At 32.7% G+C, this 14,275-nt stretch overlaps 1 protein-coding gene across 1 annotated transcript in view; it reads left to right on the top strand.

Annotated features, from left to right (window-relative positions):
• The window catches only part of LOC145319641 (uncharacterized), a 98,214-nt gene extending 83,939 nt beyond the window's left edge, over nucleotides 1-14,275 (top strand). The window contains exons 12-15 of the mRNA XM_080161912.1: nucleotides 626-704; nucleotides 1,788-1,996; nucleotides 4,318-4,435; nucleotides 9,653-14,275. Of these exons, the coding sequence (XP_080018038.1) occupies nucleotides 626-704; nucleotides 1,788-1,996; nucleotides 4,318-4,435; nucleotides 9,653-10,149 (903 nt within the window). The 3' untranslated portion in view covers nucleotides 10,150-14,275. The remainder of the gene's footprint in view (nucleotides 1-625; nucleotides 705-1,787; nucleotides 1,997-4,317; nucleotides 4,436-9,652) is intronic.

The following is a 14,275-nucleotide window of genomic DNA, read 5'->3' as shown; positions in this document are numbered from 1 at the left end:
AGTTTAGCTGGGTGTTAAAAGTAAACTGATAGGGATTTTTTTAGCAAGAGGCAATAATCAGCAGGGAGTAGGGGGGGGGGGGGGGTTAAAAATACATTAATGTACATAAATTTTAGTATTTAACATTTTTATATAAAAAAAACTATCTTCTTTTTTATTAAATTATCATTTAAAATTAAAGTTTACTTTTATTGATAAAGTATTACCAAAGTAGTGTTGTTACCATAGAATAATAGACATTTCAGTATGACATCGAAACCGATTAATATCCGCAGGATTAGAACCGGGTTTTGCCATACCATAGGTCGGGCCACTGATCCATCGGGGCTAACAAAACTTTTTTTCTTAATTCTAATACTCGCGGAAATCTGTCTATAATACGATGCGATAAATAATTCTTTAGTCCAAAGTTTATTATTAAGTTCTCACTTCCAACTTTTGGAGGGTTAGTTGGGTCTTGAATAGGCTGTACAAAATAACAAATAACAAATTTTTTCACCAATGTTTTAATCTACCTAAAGTGGAATTTTATTTATCTATACTGTAAAAGAGAACCATATTAGTTTAGCGGTTATCAAGATCTTATCGAGACAGACAACATGGCAATTTTAATGTTTATTTTCAGGTGTTAGCTGACGGCCTTCTCGAGTTCTACAACCACCATTATCAAATCAAGGAAAACGAGCCAGTACAATATCTTATAGGAAAGATTGCATTTAATGGCCTAAAACCTGTGCAGGGGGGGGGTAGTATTCTAGCATTTTAAAGGATATTTCTGAGATCTTAAGTAGCACTTAAACATGTAGATGAACATTTGACTAATTCAGATTTGTAAAATATTTTCAGATATTTTTCTTGTCCTATTTAGAAGCGAAAGTTTTCTACAACATTGCATTGGAGGTAAATCCACCCGTCCTTCCGTAACGGATTGCCTTTACTGTCTTGTTAGAACTGTCCATTCGATTTCAAACTTGGCATAATAATAATTTGTGTAACAGTTCTAAGGTAAAATCTAAAAAGCATAGCAACTGTATATTCCTTCAGAAAGTCATTGCCATAGGCAGAAGTTTCGTTCTAGATCTAAATTTGATAACGTTCGTTTTTCTGTTTTGTTGAGTTTCTTTTTTTATGAATGTTTTCATTCTTGGTCTATATGTTTTTGGTAAATTCAAAGAAGCTTTACGAAGTGTTTAAAAAAAAATCAGTCATGTGTGTGACGTTATAAATATAAGGGATGAGAGGAGAAGTTGGAACAAAAAACCCTAAAAGAAAGATGGATTTTTTAGACACTATGTAAAGTTTCAAATTTAAAATGAAAAAAAAATCTGCCAGTCCTAAAAAAAAATTTGACAGATTTTTAAACACAAAATTGAATATGCCTTAAAAGCAACCCCCGCATTTTAGCATGTGCAAAAATAACATGTTTAAATTTTGCACAAAAAAGGCCTCGCCTAACTTAACCCCTCTCGGTAAAACAATTGCTTAAAAATTGTACTTTCTATTTTTAAAATTAAAATTAGTTGCAAAGGATCTTAAGTGATAAGACAATGGATTTACCATTGCTGTAGATTAAAAGTATTAGTTGAAACGTTTCAACAATAGTAGTTTGGAACCAACCAATCAAAATTCACTAAAAGTCCCCAAAGCTTTTGAGCCAACAAATACGTAAATGTTGTTATAAAACTTTGGGTACCAGTGTTATTAACAGTCCATTGTCCCCTCCCTCCTTCTATAATATTCATATTTACAACCATAGTTCAATAAATGCAATTTTTGGTTAACAATAGAGGACGTCGATTTTGAGGACCCCGTTCCACCACCTGCTCCAACTTCAGAAGCCACCAGCGGGGCGGCCTGTAACCCACCTCCCCCGCCCCCACCTCCGTCAGGAGGTCCACCACCACCGCCCCCACCTCCGCCTCCGCCTGTGCTAGTGGGCAGGCAAGAGGGGGACGGAGTCAGTCATATGGCCGCTATGGCAAAGTCAAAAATGCAGGCAGGGCGACAGATACAGATATTATAAAACTACTAGGTTTCGAACGTCAGGGAGGGAGGGGTCAATGGGCTGTAAATTACACTGGTACCCAAAGTTTTGAACAACATTATCTTGTTTGTTGACTCAAAAACATTGGGTAATTTTACTGAATTTTGATTACCTATTTTAAAACTAGTAGGTAGTGTCCAACTCTATCAACCATTAAATTTAAATCTAAATTAGGGGGATTTTTTGTTTATTGTGGATGTAATAGACTAGATTTACGGAAATAAATGTACACCTAAAGTTGCAAGTTGTCCACGCACTGTCTAAAATTTTGCCATGTACACACAAATGGGAATAAAAAATCTGACGTTTGATTTTTTTTTAATAGTTATTTCTCGCATCGTATTATAAACGGCTTTCCGCGGATAGAGAATGTACAATTATAAGATTAAAACTAGTTTTTTTGGCCCCGAGGTGCCGAAGGCACCGGCTAAAAAAATTGGTTTTAATCTTATGATTGTACATTTCTATATTCGTAGAAAGCTGGATATAATACGATGCTAGACATAGTTTTTTCGTATGGATGAGAACCGGTTCCTATCCACCGGATTCGAATGAATACGAGAAAAAATATTGTTCTATATAAAGTCTCCATCTTTAATTTACTACAGTCTCTACTCTTTTCCATTAAGCTTAAAGACAAAATGCAGAGATCTAAAGGGGAAAAGACAATGGCCAATAAATTAGTGTACATCTCCAATAATGATTCACAAAATTACCCCCTCTGCATTATATAGGCCGTTCAAAAAAAAAACATGCCTTATTTATTTAAATTTAAAATGCATTTTATAAAGTTACAGCACTTGAATAAAACTTGATATGCATTAAAAGCCTTTCTCTGTCATGACGATGCTAAATAATATAAAACGTCTTTCATTGATAAATACTTGGGCTCAAAAATGTACAGTTTGTTGCGCATTAACTTTCGTGTTATCTATAATACAAAGTTGCTGTCCGTCCGTCCCTTAAGATCTCGGTAACCACTGAACCGATTGGATTCTACTCTTCAGGGAATATACCTAATGGTCCTGTGGTGGTTTTAGGCTATTTCCTTGGGGGGGGGGGGTGGGACACCAACCCCCCCCCCCCCAAAAAAAAAAAAAAAAAAATACCCCCCCATTTTCTTGGTTTATGGGGTAGTTAGTTCACATAAAACTACTGGCAGCACCAGTAGTACTTACCTAATTTTTTTGTATTTTTTTTTAATTACCAAAAAGCCCCTATAGGCTATGAGCAAAGCCGCTAGTACCTATAAAAAGTTGTTTTAGTTACAAAATAACACAATAGCAAAGAAGTTAAAGAGTGTGTTTAATAAATAGAATAGGGGGAGGGGACTGTTTGTGCTTATGGTATAAATATATGGTTCTGATGATTTCATAATATGATACAATATGATGTACTGAATTTTAGTTTCCGAAAGTGTACTTTGCATCCGCGTCCTATCTCAATATTTGCTACTAGCTAAAAAAGCTTAAAACTTCCCAAAAAAAAATCAAAATTTGAAAAATTAAAATTTTGAATGTATAATGTATAAATATGTTTATACATTATATCGCTTTTCCTTTTAACCGGAGTAGCTGAAAATAGCGTTTGCAATAATTGGGTTATCTGCTGTACACATTTTGAAATTAGGGAAGAAATAGGCAATCCATTTTCAGCACAATATCTTATTCCCAGGGATAAGACAATTGATGATAAATTGATATACATCCCCAGTGTTGATAGACAAAATTATCCCTTCTATAGATTAAAAGTATTGGTTAATAAGTTATGACACTTACGGAGCTAATAAATCAAAAGTACTCAATGTTATTTAGCCAACGAATATGGAAACGATACCAAATCTATAAATTTACGTCCATTTCTAATGATTATAAACAATATTACCCTTTCTTTAGATTGGAATTGTTCAAAAGGAAATTTTGAACCAAACAATCTAGATTTTCCAGTATCCAAAGTTTTATAAACGATTATAAAAATTCATTTATAAAACTTTGGGTACCAGTATGATTTACATTATAATGCCGTAGGGAGGAGACGCTGGTACCAAAAGTTTTATAAACACATTTTCTCAATGTTTGGCATAAAAACTTTGTGTACTGTTCTTGAATTTGATTTGATGGTTTTATTTTTAACATTTTCCACCAATAACTTTTTCTACAGAAGAAATAAATTTGTTTAACATCATTGGGGATGTATATTGTATATCAATTTATCGTCCATTGTCTTATCCCGTAAGATGAATTAATATCACTATCTGTCTCTACCAACTGTAGGAGGAACTACTATCTAAAGCCAACGGCCGCCAGGTGGACATGGAGAAGTTGGAGGCTCTGGAGGCCAGGAAGGAGGATGACAGGCCTGGCGTATTGGAGAACGGAGAAATCAGCAGGAATTTTGAAAACATCCTTAATGTTAATCATAAAATTAATCAAATCTTAAAATCCCCATAAAAAAAGTCCTAATACCAGAATCTAAATATAGGAATCACCATATCAAAAAATATGGAATTTCTACGCTTTATGATTATTTATTATTGTTACAGGAATCATCATAGAATTTAGAAAATTTGACAGAAAAAGGACGATTCAAACATGCCTCAATTTATTATCAAAGCATAAAGATCAAATATTCAAATAAGAACTTAATTTAAATTTTTCTCTGGAAAACTTTTCAATAAGCGGACATGTAACATATATTTACAAATTAATGTCATGTAAAAATGTTAATATTTTTTACGAGATTAAGTAATAGACAAAAAAGGTTTCGAAGCAACATATGGGCATCAAAAATGAAAACAAAAATGATTTTTAAAAATACATTCTACATAACCTTTTTAATATATTACTACCAGGGGCGTCCAAGCTTTTTTTTTTTATTTTACCCCCCCCCTGGACGTCTTTGATTACTACCCTATATTTTTTTTTGGGGGGGGGGGCTGGTGGGGGGGGGGGGTTATAATTTTTGGAGCGATTTCTCTTGGGGGGTAGGTAACCCTATGAAAAGCTTCACTGTAAAAAAGAGAACCATATCGGTTCAGTATTTAGCGAGATTCTTCGGTACAAACAAACAGTCAAGCATCCTCTTACTTTTATTAATAATTAATTTCGTTAATTAAGATGGAAGAGTGATTAAATAATATTCCATTGTCAAATCTCTATTTCCAGGGAGGTAGGGGAAATTGGGCTGTTTATTACACTAGTCCCCAAACTTTTATAATAACGTTTGCTTAGCTCAACAACTTTTATTGAACTTTGGTTAGTTCATTAAGTTGATTGTCCAAACGTTTCAACCACCAATTCTATATAAGGGGTAATCTTGTGTATCATCATTGGTTTTATCGGCAATTGTCTTTTCCCTAACAATACCTATCCCTATATTTCTGAGTTGTAATATTTCCTTTTCATGGGAAAATTTGTCCAAGTAATTGATATGATTAAAACGTCATCCAAATATGAAAACATAAAATTATGCCACTTTTTTTAGATAATACAGCAGGGGTAATTATGTCCGTAAATAGTAACAGGATGTTTGTCAGTGTGTTTGTTGCTTAAAATCTCGCTAATGGCATGACCGAACCGATAAGGTTCTCCTTTTTAGTAAAGGTTCTAATATGTCCAGGGAAGGTTTATAACTATTTTTGGGAGGGTACCACAAATCTCCCAAGAGAAATAACCTACACAAAAACTATTTCTTTATGTTCAAAAATATCTTAAGGACACCGATATTTTAAATCTTTTCCAAATTTACTGACCATAAATCTATGCACTTTTAACAGTTATAAATCTATCTCAACCATAACATTTATAAATTAGTAACTACTGCTGCTTCATAACGAAATATATTTCAAAGAAAAAAATCTTCATTATCAATCGCATCTGTAGAAAACAACAACATAAATAAATGAAAAAAAAGCATTAAGAATTATACAAAAATAGTCAAAATGTTAAAATATATCATAAAAAATAAAATTTTAAATTCACAGCTACTGTTTAGATCTTTACTGTAACACAACCAAACAACAAATAAAGGAGAAGCGGTCAAACTGGCTGTGTAATAAGAGAGAGAAAGGGAAGGGTATATAGTTTGAAAAAAAATATATAAATCTATGTATATTATATTCTATTACATAAATTTTCTTAATCTTAAATACTTAGGTATATACTTTATATTTAGTTTGAAAAAAAACCTAAAACACCACACTTCTTTAAAATAGTGGCAGATGGACAGACGAACGTTGTCAATCTTAGGGTTGTACGGACTTTCACTAGAAAAAGAGAATCTGCACTTAAGAAAATTGTACTTTCCCTCAAAGTGGTTAGCGATCACAACACCCTTCACCTAAAAAGATAAATTGTTAACAAGGTTGTGATGTTTTTCTGTATTAAGTTTATTTTTTTAAAAGGAGGGGAGTTCTGAGCTCGACTAGTAACTTTGAGGAAAACCACCTCGTAAAGTAATGACTGCGCATTTTTTAATGATATGATAGAATGAATGTATTACAAGGATAACAACATCCTATTAAATATATATAAAGTAGTAAGCTTTTTTAAAATGTCCCTAATTAATTTTTACCCATAACAGATTGCGTTCTGCATTTAAAGCAAGTTTAATTCACACCCCAGAATTGTTTTAGGCCATTTTTTTTATTATTCCAGTTTTGAACTGGTTTTAGACTATTTTACTTTGATGGTAAACAAAAAAAATCATACTGACTTTTATGTTGCAAATAAAGAGCAGTCATTTCCTTTTAAAAAATACACGGATTTATATTGATATAGCTATTCTAACACTTACTGCTGATTTGATTTGAAATCGATTGACTTTAAGAGAAGCTTTGCTTCCTGAAATGTAGACTAAAGGGCAAAAGCTTATTAGAGTGTAATAGTTTAAACTAATTTTAGCAACAGTTACAATATGTATGAAATATCCTAACTTAGAATAATTCTAAAAAGAATGGTCATTTTAGAAAAATAAGCAGTATCTTTTGGTTTGAAAACTATTTGAAGACTAGCATCTAATGGAGAGGGCAGAAAAATCTTCGAACCCAGCCAATAGGGACTGTAACTCATTAGCACTGGTGTAAATCCCCCTCCACTGTATAAAAAAAGTATTTTATTTATTTTAGTTATTAGAATAATAGTTCAATTCTTAAAAGTTACTCTCCTAAACTATCTCTCGCGCGTGAGCCATCAAACGCATCAATTATAAAGTTACATTGTTACAGTATTATCACATTTAAGTATTAGGTTTATCACAGTAGAAAGCCTATTGTGCTTTATATAATTCAACAATTCTAAGAATCGTCTAAACCTCAAAGCACATAGAAAACCGTTTTTTTGCATTGTATAAAGCAGGGATATTAAGGATAAGACAATGGTTGATAAATTGATAAACACCCCCAATTATGATCAATAAAATTAACCAATCAATCAATACTCAATAGAAGTACCCAAAGTTTTTAAGCCAGCCAAAAGGAAAAAGTATTTAGAAAACTAGGAGCTTTGATCTTAAATTATTACCATCTATTATTTTTTTTAAAAGCCTAAACTATCCCAAACGAATATAAAGTTTTCCCCATTTAAAAGAATACTATATCGGTTCAGTGGTTCGCCGGATCTTAAAGGTCTAACGAAATATCTTACTATTTTATATAAAAAACTATTTGTTACGCCCCTAGCATTTAGGGGGCACTATATTCGAAGTGACAGTGAGTAGCTATAACAATAGCTTAAAACCATCCCAAGGCTTAAATCTGAAACAAAATACCCTAAAACCACCACGGGATCTACCTAAAAAAGAAAACACAATCGGTTCAGTAGTTATTGAGATCTTAAGCTTCAGACAAAAACCCTTACTTCTTTATATAATAGGTAGTATGATAAAAATAATAAATTTATATCTTAAATGATTCGTTATAGAGATGCAACTTTTGAAATTTAAATGAATATGATTAAATTTGAGAGTGTTGTTGAAATTTGCATAAACATGTTGAAATTAATTTTGAAGTACAAAGCAAGTTTTTTAATTACAAAATTTTCTTGTTTCATATCTATAATACAAAGTAGCTTGATGCTTGTCCGTCTGAAGCTTAAGATCTTGATAACCGCTGAACCGATTGGATTATACTCATTTACTGGTCCTGTGGTGGTTTTAAGCTAATTTCATGGGGGGTGGGACCTAAATTTTATTTCTTTTTTTAGTTACCTAATTTTTTTTCTCAATTACTATAAGCAAGGGGCGAAGCCACTAGTGTGTTTTATTTAGATTAAAGTATATTTTAAATTGGGGGTTACGTATATTCCTTTAAAAATAGCTTTAAACCTGCCACTGACAATTACTTCCTCGTGCAACTATAGTTTCTGCTGTTTACAAGATATTACTGGACATACAAAACATCCTGTTACTTTAGTTTAAACTAGATACTACACCCCTAGAAGCCTCTAGAAATACTTTAGGGGGTCAATTTTAGTAATAAAAGAGAAAGTTAAAAGTTTTCCCAGGACCTATGAAAAGTTACATTGTAAAAGAGAAACATATCGGTTCAGCGGTTAATAAACAGACATACAGACACAAACACAGATAGACATCCTGTTACTTTTATAAAAGGATAATTAATAGTCATTTCTCGTATCGTATTATAAACGGCTATCCGCGGTCCGCGGATATAGAATGTACAATTATGAGATTAAAACTAGTTTTTTTAGCCCTGAGGTGCCGAAGGCACCGGTTCAAAAAACTGGTTTTAATCTTATGATTGTACATTTTTATATTCGTAGAAAGCTGGATATAATACGATGCTAGACATAGTTTTTTCGTATGGATGAGAACCGGTTCCTATCCACCGGATTCGAATGAATACGAGAATTAATAATTATTGTGTTTAAAAACTGATTGTTACTCAGTGTAGCATGGAAAATTTATCTAGATGTCACTTACATAGAAATTGAAAAGGGAGAAGACAATGGCCGATAAATTCATATACATCCCCAATGATTATACACAAAATTACCCCCTCCGTAGCGTAAAATGAGTGGTTCAACGTTAATTAGCACTTAATAAACAACCAGTCAAAATTTACAGAAGTTCCCAAAGTTGTTAAGCCGACGGATAAAAAAACGTTATCATAAAACATTAAGGACTAGTTTAATAAACAGTCCATTGCCCTTCTCTTTGATTTTGGTTTAAGTTGGATGTCAAAATTTGTATAACCCTGTGCACGCCACTCAAAGACGTCCAAGGGGGGGGGGGGGGTAAAGTTGGGATTACCCCCCAAAAAAATTTTCATTTTACCCCACCCCCCATTTAAAATTTACCCCTATCCTGGGGGTGTAAAAAAATTTGCGGCGCGCTTTGCACGCCATTTTACCCCTCCCCCCCCAAAAAAAAACGAATTACCCACCCCCCCCCCTTTAAAAAAAAGCTTGGACGCCCCTGACGCCACTGCACTGGTTTTTGGAATCATTACATTGTCAGGTCATACATTTATATTCTTCTGATAACGTTTTGACACTCTACACTTCTCTTTTATGAATCTTGTCATCCTTGTTTTAGATTTAATTTCATTGGGTAAAAAAAGGATGTTTTCAAAAATTATGACCGTACGCAGGACCGTAGTAACCAACAAGGTGACCAAAATCGAAGCAAAACTGAACGGCACACTAGAAGAACAAGAACAGGACGACGCGACAAACAACAACAGCGGGGCTAATGGCAGCGGCGACGAGACAGACGCCAGCATGCGCTACCTGAACGGCAGCGCTAACGGCGGTGATTCGCTGATTCTCAGCCGTTCCGGCGCCACAACCCCGGCCAGCGCCGCCTACTCACGCTACCCAAAGAATTATGATTCTCTTATTAATAACAAAAGTTTGTCGGCCAAGGAGCGCAAGCGCCGACAATTTTTGTTTGGCGCTGAATCGCCGCAAACGCCATCAAATGCAACTGAAGAAACTCCGGCGGCTGACACAACCGATGCCGCGCCCAAGAGTCCGGAAAAGAACGGCGAAACCGACGGTCTGATGTCGGAACAGCCCAAGGCCGACACGGTTATGCCGCCGGAACCGGAAAAGAAAAAGAATAAAAAGTGCTGTTGTGTTATTTCTTAAAAGTTGTTCTTGTTCAGTAAAGACAGGGCTGGGGAGAAAAACCATGTATTTCTAAAAAAAAACAATAGTAGAAAAGGACAGAAAAATATTTAAATACTAAAAAATCATATACACCATCGTATTACAGGCAATTTTCCACGAATATCAGAATAAAATCATAAGTCAATGTCAGTTTTGTTAGCCTGTGCCTTCGGCCACACGGGGCTAACAAAACTAGATTTAATCTTATAAATTTATATTTTAATATCCGCGAAAACCTGTCTAAAATACGCTGCGATAAATAACAAAATTTATATTTAAATCCTGACCTATTTTGGTCTACTATTTATTTTTTTAGAATCTTGGCCAATCTTCCTAAGTGAAAGTTTTTTTTAGTCCTCAAGTGTCAAATGTTATTACAAAAAGTTATTTTTGAAAACATGGACAAAATGGACGATTGAGGCGGAGCCTTTTTACATTAAACAGTTATACATTTGCAAAAATAATTTATATATGTGATTGTGCTATTTTTAAAATGTTTAATTATACAAAAATGTCAATTAAGTCGCCATTTTAAGTCAGGTTAAAATTTAAATTACATATATAGAGGGTTCTTTAATTGAGAAATAAATCCGGGAGGGAAGGGACATTGGACTGTAAATTAAACTGGTACTAAAACTTTTATAAACACATAATGTCTTATTGGTTAACTTAAACTTTTCTCGTATTCATTCGAATCCGGTGGATAGGAACCGGTTCTCATCCATGCGAAAAAAAACTATGTCTAGCATTGTATTATATCCAGCTTTTTACGAATATAAAAATGTACAATCATAAGATTGAAACCAGTTTTTTTAGACCGTGCCTTCGGCACCTCGGGGCTAAAAAAACTGGTTTTAATCTTATAATTATACATTCTATATCCGCGGAAAGCCGTTTATAATACGATGCGAGAAATAACTATTATTTAATCTTGATTGACTGTTCAAATTTTATACCCATAATTTTAATCTACAGAAGGGGCCGGGTATTCTTGTTTATCATCATTGGGGATGTTACTGTATCAATTTATAGTTCATTGTCTTATCCGTTAAAATCCCTGGAAAAATATATTAGTCTGCTTCCAGCTTTAGTTTCCATTTAGTCATTCATAAATAAAAATATTTTCTTTTAAATTCTAATTTTAAATTTAAAATGAATGTTATGTTGTTAGGTTTCAGTAATTAAAAAAAAATATTTTAAGCAGCTTGTAGTGCCTGTAAAAAAATGACGTCACACAATACAAATGGCCAATGATAGGCCAGTATAGATTTTACCATTGGTCAATTACAATGTATACTGGACTATCATTGGTCATTTGTATTGTATGGCGTCATTTTTATTAGGCAATATAAGGTGCTAATAATGTTTTTAAAAAGAAATATTTATTTGATGGCCTAACTTATTGAAAATGTTATTTACGATATTATTTGTTATTATATTAGCCAAAGCAAATATACAGTATGTTTTTTTTAAAGAGACATAGAAAGAAGAAAATAATCAATATTTCATTTATATGGGACATTTTTGTATAAAAACACCTCATAATTTTCAACAAATTATGCCCTAAAAACCGGTTTTATTGGGTTAACTAAATCAATACTTTTGTCTCTTAACACACTAAAAAACACATTGTATTAAGTTAAGGGAGAATTTTTCTTTAGAAAAAAAAAACAATTTTGTCTCCTTAGTAAACCAGCTGCCAAAAACGATAATTTTACATGATTAATGAATGTTTGAATTGTAGACAAAATATTTTTTTTTAATGATATATCTCTCTTTTTGATATATTGATTAAAATTAAACAGAAATTATAAAATTGTTCATTTAAAAAAAATTATATTTGCCCAAATTATTTTTTTGCCTTGTTTATTTCAGTGGCATTTTGTTCTTATTTTTTGTTAAATAGTAAAACATTTAAAAGGGAAGGATAGGCCAATAGAAGAAAAAAATATTTATGTTTAAAATTGAAAAGGACCCTGGAAGGGAGTGGAGATTTGATTGCTTATTACACTAGTCCCCAAAGTTTTATTGTTATATTTTCTTTTGATTGTAATCTACAGAATGTTTAATTTTGCGTATAATCATTGGGGATGTACAACAATTTATCAGCTATTGTCATATCTTAGTGTGACCTTACGTTACCTAGACATCCTGTTACTCTAATATAATTTTGTCTGATGTTAAATAAAAATAATTTAAAATTCTCCGACAAAATTAAATTACACATGAAGTTAAATTAGGCAGAGATGTTTAGGGAAAAGACCTTGGTCAATAAATTGATGCACATCCCCAATTTTGATACACAAATTACCCCTTCTGTAGACTACAATTATTGGTTGAAACGTTTTTAAACACTCAACTTAATAATAAACCATCCAATCAAAATTCACTGAAGTCCCCAAAGTTATTAAGTCAACGATTAAGAAATCATTATTATAAACTTTGGGGACTAGTGTAATAAACAGCTCATTGTCCCCTCTCTCTCTTTCTGTAAACTGGAGGTTAATTTTTGTGTAGGTCAATAAAAGATATTTTTTCTTACCTTTTCTTACACACTAGTACAAAATTTTGTCTTTGGAAGCTTGTAGGAAAGGGGAAAGGCAATTTTAGATAAACCCATAAAGGATTTTTAAATGTTATATTAAGCTTTAAAGGTCATTTTGTTTATTATTTTTTTAAACAATATTGTTTCTTGTGTTTGCCTCTAATTTTTAACAAGATATGCTACATCTATAATACAAAGTAGAATGATGTCTGTCTGTCTGTTTGTCTGTCTGTTTGTTTATCTGTCTGTCTGTTTGTTTGTAGTGAAGGATCTCGCTAACCACTGAACCGATCGGGTTCTCCTTTACAGGGTAGCTTCTTATAGGTCCCGGGAAGGATTATAACTATTTTCTTGGGGGGTGGAACACCCCAAACCCCCCCAAAAAATGAAAAATACTCCCCCCCCCCAAAAAAAAATCTATTTCTTTTAAAAACTAAAATTAAAATATTGGGGTCGACTTCCGCCCCCCCCCCCAAAAAAAAAAAAAAAATAATTTTTAAAAATTTTTCTTTTAAATCTAAAATACGAAAAATTGGTTTGATCAAACCTCTTGGGGCAAAGCCCCTAGAGGCTAGGGGTTAAGCCGCTAGTATTTATATAAAGTGAAGTAATATTTTTCTGGAATGTTCTATTTTTTTGTTCGCATGGTATTATTGACAGTTTTCCTTGGTTGTTAAAATATGAAAGTTGTCATTTTGTCGGCCTCCAGGGGCCAAAGCCCGGGCGTTAATTCTATATATTATTATTCTATTATACGTGGAAAATTGTCTATAATATGATACATAATTATAGTGTGGTCCTCAACGGGTGTTAATGATAATATTTAAATAAATTCCTAATTGATTTAATATAACTCTACAGTTAAAAAGAGCCTACAAAAAATACAATTTTAATTGCCACAAATTTTTATATAATATAATTGATAATTCAATATGATAATTGATAACAGTAGCTTTAAAACTTAAGCATGTAAAAACTGAGAATTACCTTATTAGGCAAAATGTAAAATATTAAGTCTCTATTTTAAGAAAATCAATTTTTAAGGTACTAAGACTTAAGCAAAGAATTTGACGAGAATTTCAATCTAAAATGTGTCGATATTGATTTTTTTTCAAAATTCCGTTAAAGCAAATTTGTCAAACAAATGTTTTAATTTCACGATCTTTATGCAAGAATTTCTTTTTGCCTACTTTTGTTTGAAATCTACTGTTATTTTTCTTCACAATAATCTGTAGCTGTGTTTAGTGCCCTAGGAAAATGGGGATAAATGTCACAGCTTTTGGCCTACCTATTCTATTAACGTCACAGTGGAGGGGAAAAAGGGATGGGGGAAAGAAACCCCCTAGAAAAGTGATGGGGTATAGTGTATTTCCTGACGTCAAAAGAGTAGGTAGGCCAAAAGCAGTGACACCTATCCCCATTTTGCTAGGGCACTATAGACAGACAGCTATCAATAATCTCTATGATAATATATATATATGTGTATTGTGTATATAACAATAAACATATTCTTATAATATGGAAAGTCAAACAGAACAAAAAATATATTCAGTTTATAAA

Source organism: Acartia tonsa, chromosome 5 (genome assembly GCF_053477335.1).
Source record: "Acartia tonsa isolate MP-2025a chromosome 5, ASM5347733v1, whole genome shotgun sequence".
NCBI lineage: Eukaryota > Metazoa > Arthropoda > Copepoda > Calanoida > Acartiidae > Acartia > Acartia tonsa.
Note: the sequence above shows the minus strand (reverse complement) of the source record. Positions and strands in the feature narration are given on the sequence as shown.